Source organism: Pyricularia oryzae, chromosome 1, assembly GCF_000002495.2.
Source record: "Pyricularia oryzae 70-15 chromosome 1, whole genome shotgun sequence".
Classification (NCBI taxonomy): Eukaryota; Fungi; Ascomycota; class Sordariomycetes; order Magnaporthales; family Pyriculariaceae; genus Pyricularia; species Pyricularia oryzae.
Window position 1 is genome coordinate 5,419,533 of NC_017844.1, and position 14,241 is coordinate 5,433,773.

Genomic DNA, 14,241 nt, shown 5'->3' on the forward strand with positions numbered 1-14,241 from the left:
TTGTGAGACTCACGTAAAAGCGAGTGGAAGTCGGAAAGCGGTTACTTTGATCTTGGTGCAAAAGCTCTAGTTAATGACAAGGACTGGCTGCAAAAGTCGTTTTTTTCTTTCATGTTAAGATGTCAGTCAAGGTCGCGCGTTTCCCGATAAAGCTATTTGTATATCAAGAATCGGCCAGACCTGGGTCTTTCGATGGGAATTCTGTAGACGTAGAGTCAGTCCGACTTGCACCGCTCAAGATAAGCAATATGGACTCGGTTGGGCCGCTTTCATGTCATAATTAAAAAGGTTGTCAAATATATAAAGTATTTCTATACAAAGGAGCAGAATTGAGGCTTGACCCTAAAATAAAAACATTAATTTTCGAATTTTATGCAGGTCTTTTGGACGCGGCGAGTCCGGAACAGGGATACCTGGTGTTGGCAAAGTATTGATCCAAAAATATCGGGCATATAAAGCAACAGACTCGGGCCAAGAGGCAAGATTGTAAATCAGATGGCAATACACCAGTCACGGGCTATTACAACTCACTCATACAATGTTGGTTGTTCCAACCTCGGTGTAGCTTTTACATCTCATTTCTCAAACCTCCTTTTCGCCCCCAATTGCACCTGTCGCCATGCTCGGAGCTACCGCACCCGCCTTCACCCTGTACGCTCTACAGGTGAGCGCCGGCGGGGCGGGGGTCGGCGCCGCACAAAACGGCGCCGTAGCTCCACGAGTCGGCGCTGCACCTGCGCAGGGCGGCTCCGCCCGGGTGGAGTACAACAAGGACGAATACTACAACCGCTGCAAGGCCGTCCTCAAGGAGCCGGGCCCAAGGGCAACTACTGGGGCTCGCCCTACCCCGTGTATACCCTGCCCGGCAAGGAGGCTCAGTTCCAGGTGCCGGGCTGCTACCACTTCATCGTCAAGCCCAGCAAGGATTGCACGAGCTACGAGATGAAGAAGCACGAGGTCACAAAAGATTGTCCGCGATACAAGGATTTGCCGTGGGAGATTACGGTCGAGCCTGCTCTCGTACCGCCCTTGCATGGACCGGGAATCAAGATCCGTAAAAAGGCCCCGGCGTCCGCCAAGGTCCCGGAGCCGAAACCAAAAGGACGGTCGTCCAGCTCCGGGGGGAAGGATGAGACGACAAGCATAACAACCGACCAGGCATAGAAGATTGTCGCACAGACACGGGTAATAACCACTAGGGTTCTGGCAAAGTGCTCTGTGGTATTCAAGTCTATCTGCGAAAGGAATGGGGCCACGTCCACCTTGTTCTTTGGGCAATTGTATCCTGCTGGAGGCTTCATATGGATGTCCACGTCAATGTCTCCGTGCAGGAAGGCCGTTTAACGACTACAAAATATACATACTATCTTTTAATAGCGGCAATTGCCAATAATATTTGGTATAATTTCATTTGTAATGGATTTTATAACCATTTGCATTTCGCACTGTTTTCTTTCAATAACATTTTTACCGTAAAAAGAATTTTCCGGCTAATGTTATATCAATGTCAAATTCTCCTTCCATGTTTCTTTATTTTGTGTATCAGGCAGCTTGTTTCCCAGTTCGACCTTTTTCACAATGCACCTCATAACTACCCCCATTGCTTCCGCCCTGTTTGCTTCACAAGCTAGCGCGACCCAATGAAAGGTAACGCTGACGATTTACAAACTCGCTTTCCGGAAGGCTACAATGCCTTTCGCGTCAGCCTTCTGTCACATGGCTTACGTGGCTTCGATTGGGGGAATCCTTTGCCCATACTGTGCCAGGCCAAGACGCTGTTTTCATAATGCCCGGCCATTTTCGCTTTGTCGTGGGAAGCAACGACAAGTGTACAGAGTGCACGATTAGAAACAGGAAGTCAAACCAGGCAGCAAATACAACATAACCTGGCATATTGAAATCTTCCCTGCGTGGAGGGAGAACCCCAATGGGAATTGCATATACCCAGAACCCAGACCCCGTCCGGTTTCTGCCTAAAAAGGCCCCACGCCTCGGCTCGCAGCCACAAGCCAAAGCTCGGTGGTTTGACATCAGAAAAAAACAAGAGGAGAGGCGTTGCGAGCAAGCTTAGGCTGATATCGTGTAAGTATATGGAAAATTCAAGCGACGGCTGTGTGTAGTGCATATTCGGGTTCCCTCTGGGGTTATCGCAAAACCATTTTTTCTTTTCCCCCGGTATTCCATTCCCTGTGGGACTTTACGTCAGGGTACTGTTCAAGCGCCCGAATACAAAAGCCGAGAAAGCGTGCATCATCCCAAAACTGGGCCAGGAATGCGGATTGATTAAAGGCTATACAATGAGCGCTGGTTGAAGAGCAAACTGGCAGAGATGAAACTTCAGGCTTGTGCATACCAATGTGGTGGGCTTTTCAATGCCCGAGCAAGGAGGATGGTGTTAAATATGCCCCTGATTGAGCTTAAATTGGCCTTTATGTCAGAACAACGTCTTGTAAAGTTATTCCTGACGAGCCGGTAGTATAAGTAGATACAGGCTTTTAGCTCTTAACCGAGATATAAATTAAAATATTCGGAGGATGTAAAGACCTGGTGTAGAACTGTAGATAAATAAGTGTTTAATATACGCACCGTTTCTTGGAAACAGAGTACGATGATTTCGCATAATGGGCCTGGTCAAAAGCCCTAAAGGCTAACAGGCCCAATCTCTCCCCAGCCAGCCCGCCATCACCCTGGTCTTCGATGGAGGCAAATGCAATGCACAGTTATTAAACAAATCGTGCCTTGGCCAGCCTCGGGGCGGTGCTATTAGCCAGACTACCCCCCAGAGCAGCAGTATAAGCCAGGTTCCAGGCCAAGCTCTGCCCGTCCAGGTACGAGCTGTTCGCCCTCTGTGCCCTCATGAACCGATAGCTCTCCTCCGCCCCGGCCTGGTCCGCAATGGCGAGGTTCACATAAACGTGCCCGACGAAGCCGCCCCCGGTCAGGTTGCCCGTGCGGTTGCCGGCAAAGTACTGGTCCCACTCCTGGCGCACAAAGGGGGCGCGCCGCACGTAGGCGCTGCTCGGCACGATGGGCAGCATGTGGATGCCCTCGATGAAGGTCGTCTGGTCGCCAAAGTACGTGGTGTGGTTCGCCTTGCGGTCGAACAGGATGCCCACGGCGCGGTTGCCGATGAAGTCGCGCGGCTGCACGTCGTTGTCGTCCGCCATCAGAAAGTACGACTGCAGGCTGCGGGCGTTGACGGCCAGCTGCAGGTTGCCGCGGGCCTCGGTGCGCGCGTCGCCGGTGGCGCGGCCCCACATCTTGATGGCGTAGGTCGAAAAGGCGTCCTCGGCCGAGGACTCCTGGTCCTTGCCGTCGGGGGCCTCGAGCACGCCGCGCGCCCAGCTGTGGCCGTGGAACCAGTCGAATGAGCGCGAGAAGGGAAAGTAGGGGTCGTCGGTCGAGGGGTTGGACCAGTCGCGGATGAGGTTGTCGACCCAGATCCTGTTGACGGAGCCGTTCCTGGTCAGCCACGAGGGGTCGAAGTGGGCTATGATGGCGGCCGTGTAGACGTAGTATCCGTAGTGGAAGTTGTGGTCGTTGTAAAAGGTGTTGCCAAAGTCCTCCAGCGGGTCGCTGTTGTTGTACGACGCCGAGGACACGAGGCCTTTCCAGACGTTGTCGTAGAAGAGCGGGTTGGGCTCGAGGTTTCTAACGTATCGGTCGAACGCCGCCTCGAGCTTCCTGAGAGCTCCGGCCGTATAGTTGGTCACTTCTGCTATATTGTTTACGGCATACAGCGCCCTCGCATACATGGAAAAGGCAATCCCCGCGTAGTATTTGGATGTGAGGTTTGTGAGCTTGATTATGTCCTCGGCAAGCTCCGACTTGCCAGCAGCCACGATGGCGGCTTTGGCTGCGCGCGAGACGGTGCCGCCGGGTGCCTTCTTTGAGCCCACGGATCCAAGTCTTGGCGACCACGGGTCGAGCCCAATATCCGTCGGGAGTTCTCTCTCTACCATTGTGAAAGATTCAGCAAAGACTGCAGTTGCAATACCCTTTGTGGTGCTTGCCAGCGTGACGTTGGTAATGCCCTCGGAAGTCCTCTGATCAAAGGACTTGACGTGGTGCGGCAGGGCAAATATGAGCAACGGACGGTATTGAAGGCCGGCCTTTTTCCAGCTCAACGTGTAGGTGCCGGTCCTGCCCGAAACCGATCCCGATATTGTGGCGCTCACGGGATATGCCCCGGCAGCCCTATTAAAGACCCGCATGCCATGCTCCTCGAGGGGATTCTTGGCGACTTGGACCGTCCCGGAAAAGTTTCTCGGCCCCGCTAGGGTTCCGTTTTTTACCATGGTCATGTTTGGCCTCTCAAAACCACCGCTCGGCGTCATATAAATCAGCCAGTCTGTTCCGTCGCCTAGTCGGACAGTCCATCCATACACAGCAGCGCCCAGCCCGTCCGGGTAGACCGGTATGCTTTGAACCCCGACAAACCCCGACTGGGATTGGATGAGCACCCTAGCACTGCGATACACGCCCGTGACGAAAGCCATGCCCTGCACGAGGGGAAACGAAATGACGGGCTTGGCCCTTTTGTTCGGAGCCAGGTGCACATTGACCGAAAAGGCGGTCAAGCCGTCCGTGGTCAAGACGGTACCGTTCTGCAGCTCCTGCGCCGAGAGGGCAACGGCTTGCCGGAACAACGGGTCTTGAAACGACTGCACCGGGTTTCCCGGCCCGTAGATGAACTGGCTCCGGTCCGTGTGGGACACCGACAAACCGTGGCCCTGCTTGGCCGTGTCGTTGGACCACCACACCGAGTACGGGTGCGTCCACGTCGCATTATCCTGCCTGTTGGCGAAGAAATTGGCATAAAACTTGTTGGTCTGCAGCGGGCCCCTTTGGCGCACGCCTACGGGCTTTTGCGGGTGGTCTTCTCGGAACGGCACGTTGATGGGTTTGCTGTGCGAGAGCACGCCAAAGACGTCCACGGAGCCGTTGCTGGTCGAGTTTGGAAACGCAAAGGGACCCGAACCCGGACCCGGACCTGGACCTGGACCCCGCGCGGCTGCATCCTGGAGGGGATCTTGTCCTTGTGACAATGCAGCCTGAATTAGTGCAAAAGCTGTCGCGAAGAATAGGCTAATCATTGGTGCGAGTAGAATTAATCAGCAAAGTCGCAATCGACAGATATTAAGACTTTTAACGAATCAATTTTGCCTCCATTCCTAGGCGCCTTGAGAGATAAATATTGTCGTCTCTATTGTTCGGATTGCTTCCTGGCACACCGAGAAGGTGACAACCTCCAGGAGTTATTAAGGTTTGATTATCGTTTCGCGGGTAGATTGTACAGTGCGATGTCCGCATCCCAACCTCCAAACTCACCGCAAAGAGAAACGCCGCTAAACCCAACAGCGGTATTTTCTTGGACTAACTTTACACCAAGCCAGCGTCGCCAAACCGAATTGCGCGTCCAAGTGCCGGTGGTGGATATTTACAATTCCGGGGGTTGATCGGAAGAGCGTGCATACAAGTTATGAACATGATGTGCACAGGGTCATAACGTTGGGCTCTATGGAGCCATGTGGATTTCTCATCAAGACGACTTGAAGCTGTCTCAACCGTTGCACCGGCCCACAATGCCAACGCAAAGCCAAGACGCGTAGCAGGGGGAATGGCGCAGTGGTTAAGCGCCATGGCTGTTACTTGAGTAACGTAGGTTCGAATCCTGCTCCCTCCACCTCCTCCCCGCTTACCCGTGGCAAGGATAACCCGGCTGGCTATCGACAACAACCACCCGCCTGTGCCGTCGAGCCCACACTTGTTGGGAACTTCGTCTCCATGGCTACAAACGACCGACAGCTCCGCTGTTTGGACACAGGCCCCTCTCGATGAAGAGCCGTCAACTGCCGTCAGACGAATCCTCCGTGCGCCTGAAGGCACGGGGTCGCGTCAGTGAACAAACCTGTAAGCAGGACCGGGCACGAACCCGGTCAGGCTCGATTCGCTTCTATGCCCTTGTTTTCCGCTGTGTAAATAGAGAAAATAGAAAGCGCGCCGAGATACCCCTCGGGAGGTTGCTAACGGCCGGCTAATGAGCCGGGCCGAGCCCGGCGTTAAATAATACTACTGCTACTACTACTACTAGTGACCCCCTTGCAAGTTAAATAAAATCACTGTTTTACAACTTGAGTGTAGCCTCATGTAACGGTCCGGTATAACTGGGAGTAAACCTTAAACTTTTCAGCTGATTGTACCCATATTTGATGGGACATGACAAAGCCGAACCACGTTGGCCTTCCTTTCTCTCTTCTTCTTTTCTATTTTCTCCTCATCGGGAATCTTGAGTCATTTCGTGCAGTTGGTCGCTGTCTAGTGCCTCTCTGCTTCGTGATCCTGACTCCTATCGCCAAGGCTAGTAAAGGTTTCCTAGCGTAAGTTGTCAGGGTGATAACGTGACTGATCAGCGGGCGGTCATACCACCGGGCGACCCACTTTCTTAATTGTTAATTATCCTGTTGATAGAAATTGTGTGATTGTTGCGATCGGTGAAACATATAACAAAGCGAACCGGTGTTCTGATATATGGTAAATAACTAACTCCCACTATCTGTGATATTAGACTTTGAGATTACTAGACCCTAACGTTTGTCACTGTCAGGCATATATTAGAGAAGATCAGTGTATCGGGCACTATCAATGAATATTTTAAACTCAGGAGAAGAGAGAAAAATCTCAACTGAAGACAAGATAGACGAACACGTCTAGGACGTGACCTTCTCCCTGTTAAATCTTACTATGCAACCTCAAAGTGGCAAAAAAACCCGAACCTTGACCGAAATCAGTTACGTTACCAGGCTAAGATTTGCCCAGGCCCCGTTGGCCGGGCTCCCCTGTTTCTCAAGGTTGATTTTTGATAAGTTAGCTTTCACGTCTGAAAAGAATAACGCTGGTTTTCTTGGCAAGTAAGCCTCAAAAATTAAAAATAGTTTTACATAATGAAAAGTAGCGTATTTCTAAGCTTAACTGTTTAGGAATAGCATGTTTTTGCCGCCGAGAGGGACGAGGGGTAGACCACGAAAAGTGACTGAAACAAGTATCACATCAAGTTGAATCCGCGTTTGTAATAGGGAGGTTCCTTGCAATTCCCGGCACCGCATTCTGGATTGGTTGTACTACTTTTTAATTACCATTGGCGCTCCCTCGCCAATATATGACATTTATGTGTCATGCTAAAAAATTCAAAACGCCAAGGGGACAACTCAGGAAATCTCGCACAGCTTAGCGTTTGTTCTGTTGAGAGTGTTTAGTCAGTTTTTCAATATTATTTATTAGTTAGCTTCTTTTTATAACATTCGCGCTGATAGTCATGTACCCTTTGGAAGCCCCGTTGATAGATATCCACTTTCAGATGGTCAGAGACATGGGGTTTGACATAAGTATATCACTATACTCTTCAAACCCAACGTATTTAAACCGCACCAAATTACGAGTTTTTTTTGCATTGGTTATCAAAGCCATAGCAAGTTCTTGACAAAAAAAACATCTTTAGTCACAGCTTTCAAAGTTCTTGAGGAACTTCCCTTTATTGTTTCAGAGATATTACTCCTTTTCCTAACCAACTCTGTCCATTTCCTTCTATTAAGAAACACATACCTGCACAGGCATTCAGAGAAAAATGCGCAGCTTTTATTTCGCTCTCCTCTTGGCTCCAACCGCCGTCCTTTCAGTTGAGATCAACATTAACCCTGGAACCGGAGAGCTATGCTGCGACCAGGGTACACCAGACAGTTCCGAATCCTGCAAAGGTTTAGGTTTGAACTCATACTGTGTAAGTTGTGTAAAGATTATAACGGCGAGAAGCAAAGGAAAAAAAATTAATCACCCTTCTCCGCAGTGTTCCCAAGCTCGGAATGACAACCGCGGGGGATGTGATCCCCCCAGAATAGAAATCTTCAACGTCGGGCGCACTGTCACGTCTTTTGTTCAGGGAGGCACTTGTAAAAGGACTGACTCGCAAAAGAATGTGTATAATGCATTCATTGGGTGCGCAAAGTGATTTGGGTTTCAATCGGCAAATTGCATAGTGTGCACGGGCATATGCAGCGGCACTTGTCTTACGCGATAGGTATTATGGAGTGGCACGCCTGGGCGACTGCCAACCGTGACTAGCTCAACCTCACGTGACAAGGAGCCAGGCTAAACCTGTTATTGTTTGCTTAGGCGCTTGTACGCGATCGGCACTGCGTGCCTGTCTGTCTCTTTTATGCTTAGATTTCAATTTTCGAATACAATCGCCCCTATGTTGCAGGGTCATCTTTTTGGCATTGCTTTCGTGACAGTACCCAGAGTTATACTAGTCTCAGGGCTCATCCCTGAACGGCGCGATCCACAATTGAGCCGTGGCTCAAGTGTCGGCTTTGTTTGTACCTTGTCACGGCCGGGCATACATTGGAGAACCTCAGTGTATTAGGCGCTATCGACGAAAATTCTAAACTGAAGAGAAGAGAGAAATCACGATTGACGGCGCGCTCAAGAGACGCGCTTAAATCCGGAGTAAGTGGACCCTTGTCCGATCCCTGGCTCGGTGTGGAGCCGAGTCGTGATTCTGAGGGTAGGTCTAGGGGCCTGATCCTCACATTACCCCCCTCTAAGGCCTGATCGACGTAGGCGGTCAGAGTCTTGAGTTTGTCACGTGTGTCTCCTCGGGGCCTTCCTCCGCTCTCGTGTCTTTTTCGCATCGTGCTCGGCAACATTGTCCTCGGGTCCGTCCTCCGCAAAAACATCCTCTGCTGCGCTCCTGATCCACTGTTGCAAATTTACCGGAGGTCCTGCTGCGTCCGGGTACTCCCTGTGAAAGGTATCCAGCAGTACTGGTGAATTTTTCAAGTCGCGGGCCTCATACCATGTCTCATCAGGGTCGAGTCCGACCCACGATACCTGATATTGCAACGTCTTCTTTCGTCCGAATAGACGTGAGGCCAACACTTGCTCCACCTCCCACTCCGGTTCTCCGTTAATTTCGACCGGTGGTTCCGACTTTTGATACTGCTGAGGTAATGGATCCGTTGCTGCCTTGCGCAGTCGGCTGGCGTGGAACAGCTTACTACCTTTATACCAGGCAGGGGTGTCGAGAATGAAGCTGTGGCCCTTTTCCTCGAGAATCGTCCATGGTCCTGCATTTTGCGAGTCCAACTTGGTCGTAGGAGCTTCGGTGGAAAAACCCTTTTTGCTAACGTAAACCGCATCTCCCACCGTAAAGTCGACCGGTCGCCGCTTCTTATTAGCCTGCCTCTGTTGCTCTATCTGCGCTCCGAGTCCGTTGTTGCGGGCCAGTTCCTGAGCTTGCCGGGCTTGGCGGACCATTTCCAGCGCCTTTTGTTGCTGACCGGTCTCCAGGTCTTCTTCGGGTAAAGGTAAAGAGAGCGGGTCTCTAGGGCGAGCTCCGGTTTCTGCTTCGATCGGTGCCATGCCAATAGAGGCGTGGACGGACGAGTTGTGGCCGAAGTCGAAAGCGGGGATATGCCGTCGCCAATTCGTTTGGTATTTGTCTACATAAAAGCGCATTTTCTGATCCAATTCAGCGTTGGTAATTTCGACGCTGCCCTGACTTTGAGGGTGGCGGGCGCTTCCATGTTTATGCTTTGTTCCTGTCAACTCGTTTAGAGTATTTAGGAACTCGGATATAAACGGTCCGGCGTTGTCGGAAAGCCATAAATCGGGGACGCCTTTCCAACGGTACACGGTCTGATAATACCGCATGGCCAAGGTCTCCGCGGTGTCCGTCTTTTTTCCCGGTAGGGTGGCCAAAAGTTTGGTCAATCGGCAGATGAAGACCCAGACGTAATTATAGCCTTCTTTATCCTTGGGCATATCTTTGCCGTCTACCATTACGTGCTGCCAACACCGTCTAGGGATCTCCAGTGGGTGCAACAGCCCAGGCGTCTTATCATGTCGTACCTTGTTGCGTTGACATTCGCGACAATTCTTAATGTAGCGTTTAACGTCTCGATTTCTGTCGGGCCACCAGTAATCTCTTTTCAGGCGGCTGAGGGTTTTATTCTGGCCTCCATGGCCGAAGATCTTGGGCTCATGAGCTTCGCGGATGAGAGCCGTTCTTAAGAAGATCTTGCCATCCTGGGTAGTCTCGGGTACCGTTAACAAATTGTCGTGGTGACCTAGGTTCTGTTTCAGGTTTTCTTCCAGGATAAGGGCCACCAGGTCAGCTCCCTGCGGTGCGGAGGGTTCCAAGTTGCTAATGGTTGGAAGAGGTTCGCCGGGTCGGGAGTCGATCTTTTCTGGAGGGATTAGTGCAATGGTGCGGTCTAACACAGCTCGGGCCTTGACCGTAGGGTTGTCGATGGTTTTGCGCGAAAGGGCATCGGCTGCCACATTATCCTTGCCGGGACGGTATTTAAAGGTGATGTCGAAGTTGGCCAGGTAGTCAGCCCATCGTATTTGGCGAGCGGACAAAAGTTTCTTGGTCGACCAATAAATTAGGGCCTGGTAATCGGTAAAAACACAGAACTTGGTACCCAACAGGGCTGGTTCGAAGTCCTTTAGCGTATTAACTTATTGACACGCTGCGCACACGACTCAGCCACCTACTCTACGGCCATGTGAAAAATGAGCTTCCCCGCCTGATGGGAGATCTCGAAGTGGCTCTAGTAGTAGTAGTAGTAGTAGTAGTAGTATTATTTAACGCCGGGCTCGGCCCGGCTTGTTAGCCGGCCGTTAGCAACCTCCCGAGGGGTATCTCGGCGCGCGTTCTATCTTCTTTATTTACACAGGGGGAAAACAAGGAGGGCAGAGGCGGATCGTGCCTGACCGGGTTCGGGCCCGGTCCTGCTTAGGGGGATAGTTCACTGACGCGACCCCGTGCCTAAGGTGCACGGAGGGTTCGTCTGACGGCTTGTGCCGTGAATTGTGGGTGAAAAGGCAGCAAGTCTATTCCTCGTCTGAGTTCGAGTCGTTTACGATCGGTGTCCCTAGGCGTAAAGTGCGTTCGTGACGCGCGGGGCGCTGGCGGGCCGCTCTGGGGCGGGCGCTGAAGTAGTTGGTGGCTATCGAAAACGCCTCAAAGCTTTTCGGTTGCCCGAAGCTTGTCTGGAAGAATTTGCGGCGTTGGGCGCGGTTTGGCGGCCCGACCGGCCGGTCGTTATCAGGCCACGGCCAGTTTCTCCACACCGCCCGCGAATGGCGGCAGTGCACCGGGTGTTCAGGGGAGGTCCGCTTCCAGCACCAGGCACACGAGGTGTTTGCATCCTGGTGGTTGAAACGGTCATGGTAGGCTTTGAAATCGCCATGGCCGGTCCTCGTGGCCAAATAATGGCCCAGTAGGGGTCTTGGCAAACGCAGTTCCTCGGGCTCTTTTCTCGGTGTGTATTGGAGTTTCCATTCCCTATATGCGGGGGACCGTTCACAAAATTCTTTGCGCCACCAATCCTTTTCTATGTTCGAAAGAATGGCTCTGAGGACCGTGCCGGCACCGCTATACGTGGTTTGCTGAGCCCTCGGGTCTGGGTCCGGCGGTCCGGCGGAGCCGGCCTTGGCCAGCTCGTCAGCCCGGTCGTTTCCCGGGATTCCCTGGTGCCCAGGGCACCAGCGGACCCGAACCTCGGTGCCTTGTTTTCGAAGTAAATCGACAAGGTTATGGAATTCCAAAAAGGCCCATTGGGACGAACGCGGCGCGTCGCCTCTAAGACCCCAAATAACCGAGGTGCTGTCCACACAAATCCAGATCCGGGCGCCTGGCTGGGCCTTGGCTGCCGCCTGTAGCCCTCTCAGGGCGCCAATCGCCTCGGCGTCGAAAACGTGGCTTTCCGGCGTAATAGATGCGGAGCCTGCAGCAAATTCCAGGCCCGCCCTAAAAACGGCCCATCCGTACCCTATTTGGACGCAGTTGTTTTCGTGTTTTTCCGAACCATCCGTATATACCACGATATCGTCAGGTGATACCATGTCGAGCCATTCGATAAAGCGGCGCGCCGCTTCCTCTTTTGGGACTCCTCCGGTGGGGTCAGTGCGAGAATCCGGGGCATTGCGAGGTGCGCGCAACTCTAATCTCCGGATCCGCGGGAGGAGTTGTGCAGCCGTTTGCAGGGTCGTGGCCGGCTGGCCTGGGTTGCGGGCACGAGGTGTCTCACGCAGGCGGCTGACAAAGGGGTGCCCCTTGTCCGCGAGCCTCAGTCGGGCGCCGTATTTCAGGCGGGTGTGGGCCAGCGCGACGCGGGCCGAGGGTAATCCTGCGTCCCTGAGGACAGTGGACGAGGGGGTGGTTTTATACGCCGGGAGGATTGCCCGTGCCGCTAAGACCAGCGGTTTGTTCAGTGCTTTGAGGAGTCCTCTTTGCTTGTGCGCTGGGTTGTACCATGCCTCGGCTGCGTAGGTGGCCGAGGAACCCACGCATGCCACCGCTGCCTTGCGAAGTGCAGCCGCAGGCGGTCCGTATCTTACTGCCCCAAAGCCTTTGAGGTGAGCAGCGACCGCCATTGCTTTGGCAGCCCTCTCGGCCACGTGGCGGCGCCCGTCTAGCCGCCGGCTGAACCAAAAACCCAGCCAACGCATGCCCGGGTACCGCTCGGCCCCGGAGGCGCTTTGTCCGCGTCGGCCGCCCGGCAGTTGGACCGGGGTAACCGTTCTACCATTAATCCGGATTTCCGGGTTGCGACCGTGTCTCTTCTTAGTGATGTGAATCACCTCTGTCTTTTCCGCTGCGAAATGGATCTTCTCTTCCGCCGCAATTTCGTGCATATCCCGGAGTTTATTTTCCAGCCAACGTACGTTCTCCTCCAACGAGCGTGACGATTTCCATGTGAGCACGTCGTCTGCGTATGCCAATCGCCACTCCGCACCGTTTTTAACGAGGTACGCCAAATACAGCATATATAGGATCGGGGAAAGGGGAGACCCTTGCGGGGTGCCGCACCCAAGCCGCCTAAAGCCCGTGGTCGTACCCTCCAGCCGGACTCGGGCCTGGCGGCCGTTTAAGAAGTTAATCACGAACCTGAGGAGCATTTTACTGAACCCGAGGCTCCGCATTTTCCGTATTAATCGCCCATGGAGGAGGGCGTCGAAGGCGCCTTGGACGTCGCATGCGACAAGGGTAACTTCCTCCCCGCGAGCTAGAGCCTGCTCGATATCGTGGGCGAGGGCACAAACCAGATCCGTCGCCGATCGCTTGGGTAGGGCACCGCCGTGGGTGCAGCTAAGGAGCCCGTTGCCGTGTATGGCCCACGCTATCCGGCGTGCAACGAGCCTCTCGAGGCCTTTTCCGATACAGGAGAGGAGGGCTATAGGCCGCCAAGATCGAACGTTGCTCCGGTCTTTTTTCCCCGTTTTCGGTAGCATCGCGACTTCGGCCTTCTTCCAAGGCGCTGGGAAATGCCCGAGTTCCAGGCAACGTTGGTAGAGCCTGCGCACCGGCTCGGCCAACGAAGCCCATCCGGCTTTTAGTAGCCGGACGGTAATTCCGTCGATGCCCGGGGACGTGCTCGTGACCCCAATGCAGGAGCGCTCCGCCTCTTCCGCACTAATCTGGGTGTCCCAAGGGATTTTAGCCTCGTCCGGCGACCAGGCCTCCAAAGGGTCTCCCTGCAGGTCATCCTCCGCCGAAAATCGGCCAAGCACCTCCCGTTGCAGTGCCTCCGCTTTTGCTAAGGGCTCGCTCACTTGCTCGCCGTTAATAACCAGCGGCGGGGACCGGAGGCGTGGTCCGGCTCCCAGCCAGCCCACCATGTTCCACAAATCCTTATCGTCGCGCAGTTGGTCGATCCGGTGCCTCCAGTACTCCCGCTTCGCGGCCCGCACCCCTTTCGTATAGGCTTTTTCCTCGGCAGAGGCGTCTGCCCTATTTACAGCGCTCCGTTTAACCCGCTGGAATTCGGACCAGAGCCGCTGGCAGTTTTCGGTCCACCAGGGAGCCGAGCTGTCCCTTTTTCCCGCCGGCGTACCCACGACCCACGTCACTTGCTCCCATAAAGTTGTAAATTCAGCTACCCACGCGTCCAATGCGTAGCCATCGGCCGCGGATCCCGGGTCCGGCATGTCTTGCATGCCAAAAGCAAGTAGCTCCGCGAACTTTGGTAACCGGTCGTCCCTAACCGAAACGTTGATCGCCTCCGGGCGGGGGGCGCCGCGCGTCCGCAGCGTGGTATAAAGGGATTCGTGGTCGGAGCCTGTGTAAAGACTGCTGTCAACCACAGTTATTGTGCTGGGGAGGTTGGAAAAGACCATATCCAGTAAACCCCCGTCGCGGTGGGTGGGCACGCCGATATTTCCTGTAAAACTCATCCC

The 14,241-nt window shown here is 53.6% G+C and overlaps 3 protein-coding genes and 1 pseudogene across 4 annotated transcripts; 3 read left to right on the forward strand and 1 right to left on the reverse strand.

The window, feature by feature from the left end:
- Positions 1–619: 619 nt before the first annotated feature.
- MGG_13087 (uncharacterized protein) lies at positions 620–946 on the forward strand (the record flags this gene model as incomplete). The annotated part of the gene is made up of 1 exon (XM_003710313.1): positions 620–946. One exon carries the CDS (start codon positions 620–622, stop codon positions 944–946), a length of 327 nt encoding a protein of 108 aa, XP_003710361.1.
- Positions 947–2,723: 1,777 nt separating this feature from the next.
- MGG_05489 (endo-1,3(4)-beta-glucanase 1) lies at positions 2,724–5,096 on the reverse strand (the record flags this gene model as incomplete). Its single annotated transcript, XM_003710314.1, has 1 exon — positions 2,724–5,096. One exon carries the CDS (start codon positions 5,094–5,096, stop codon positions 2,724–2,726), a length of 2,373 nt encoding a protein of 790 aa, XP_003710362.1.
- A 518-nt stretch (positions 5,097–5,614) lies between these two features.
- Positions 5,615–5,686, forward strand: MGG_20087 (annotated as a pseudogene). Its single transcript has one exon. The product of its transcript is annotated as a tRNA-OTHER (tRNA).
- Positions 5,687–7,624: 1,938 nt separating this feature from the next.
- On the forward strand, positions 7,625–8,005 carry MGG_16379 (uncharacterized protein; the record flags this gene model as incomplete). Its single annotated transcript, XM_003710315.1, has 2 exons — positions 7,625–7,777; positions 7,844–8,005. The coding sequence occupies 2 exons, from the start codon at positions 7,625–7,627 to the stop codon at positions 8,003–8,005; spliced, it is 315 nt and encodes a 104-aa protein (XP_003710363.1).
- Between the last annotated feature and the right edge of the window lie 6,236 nt (positions 8,006–14,241).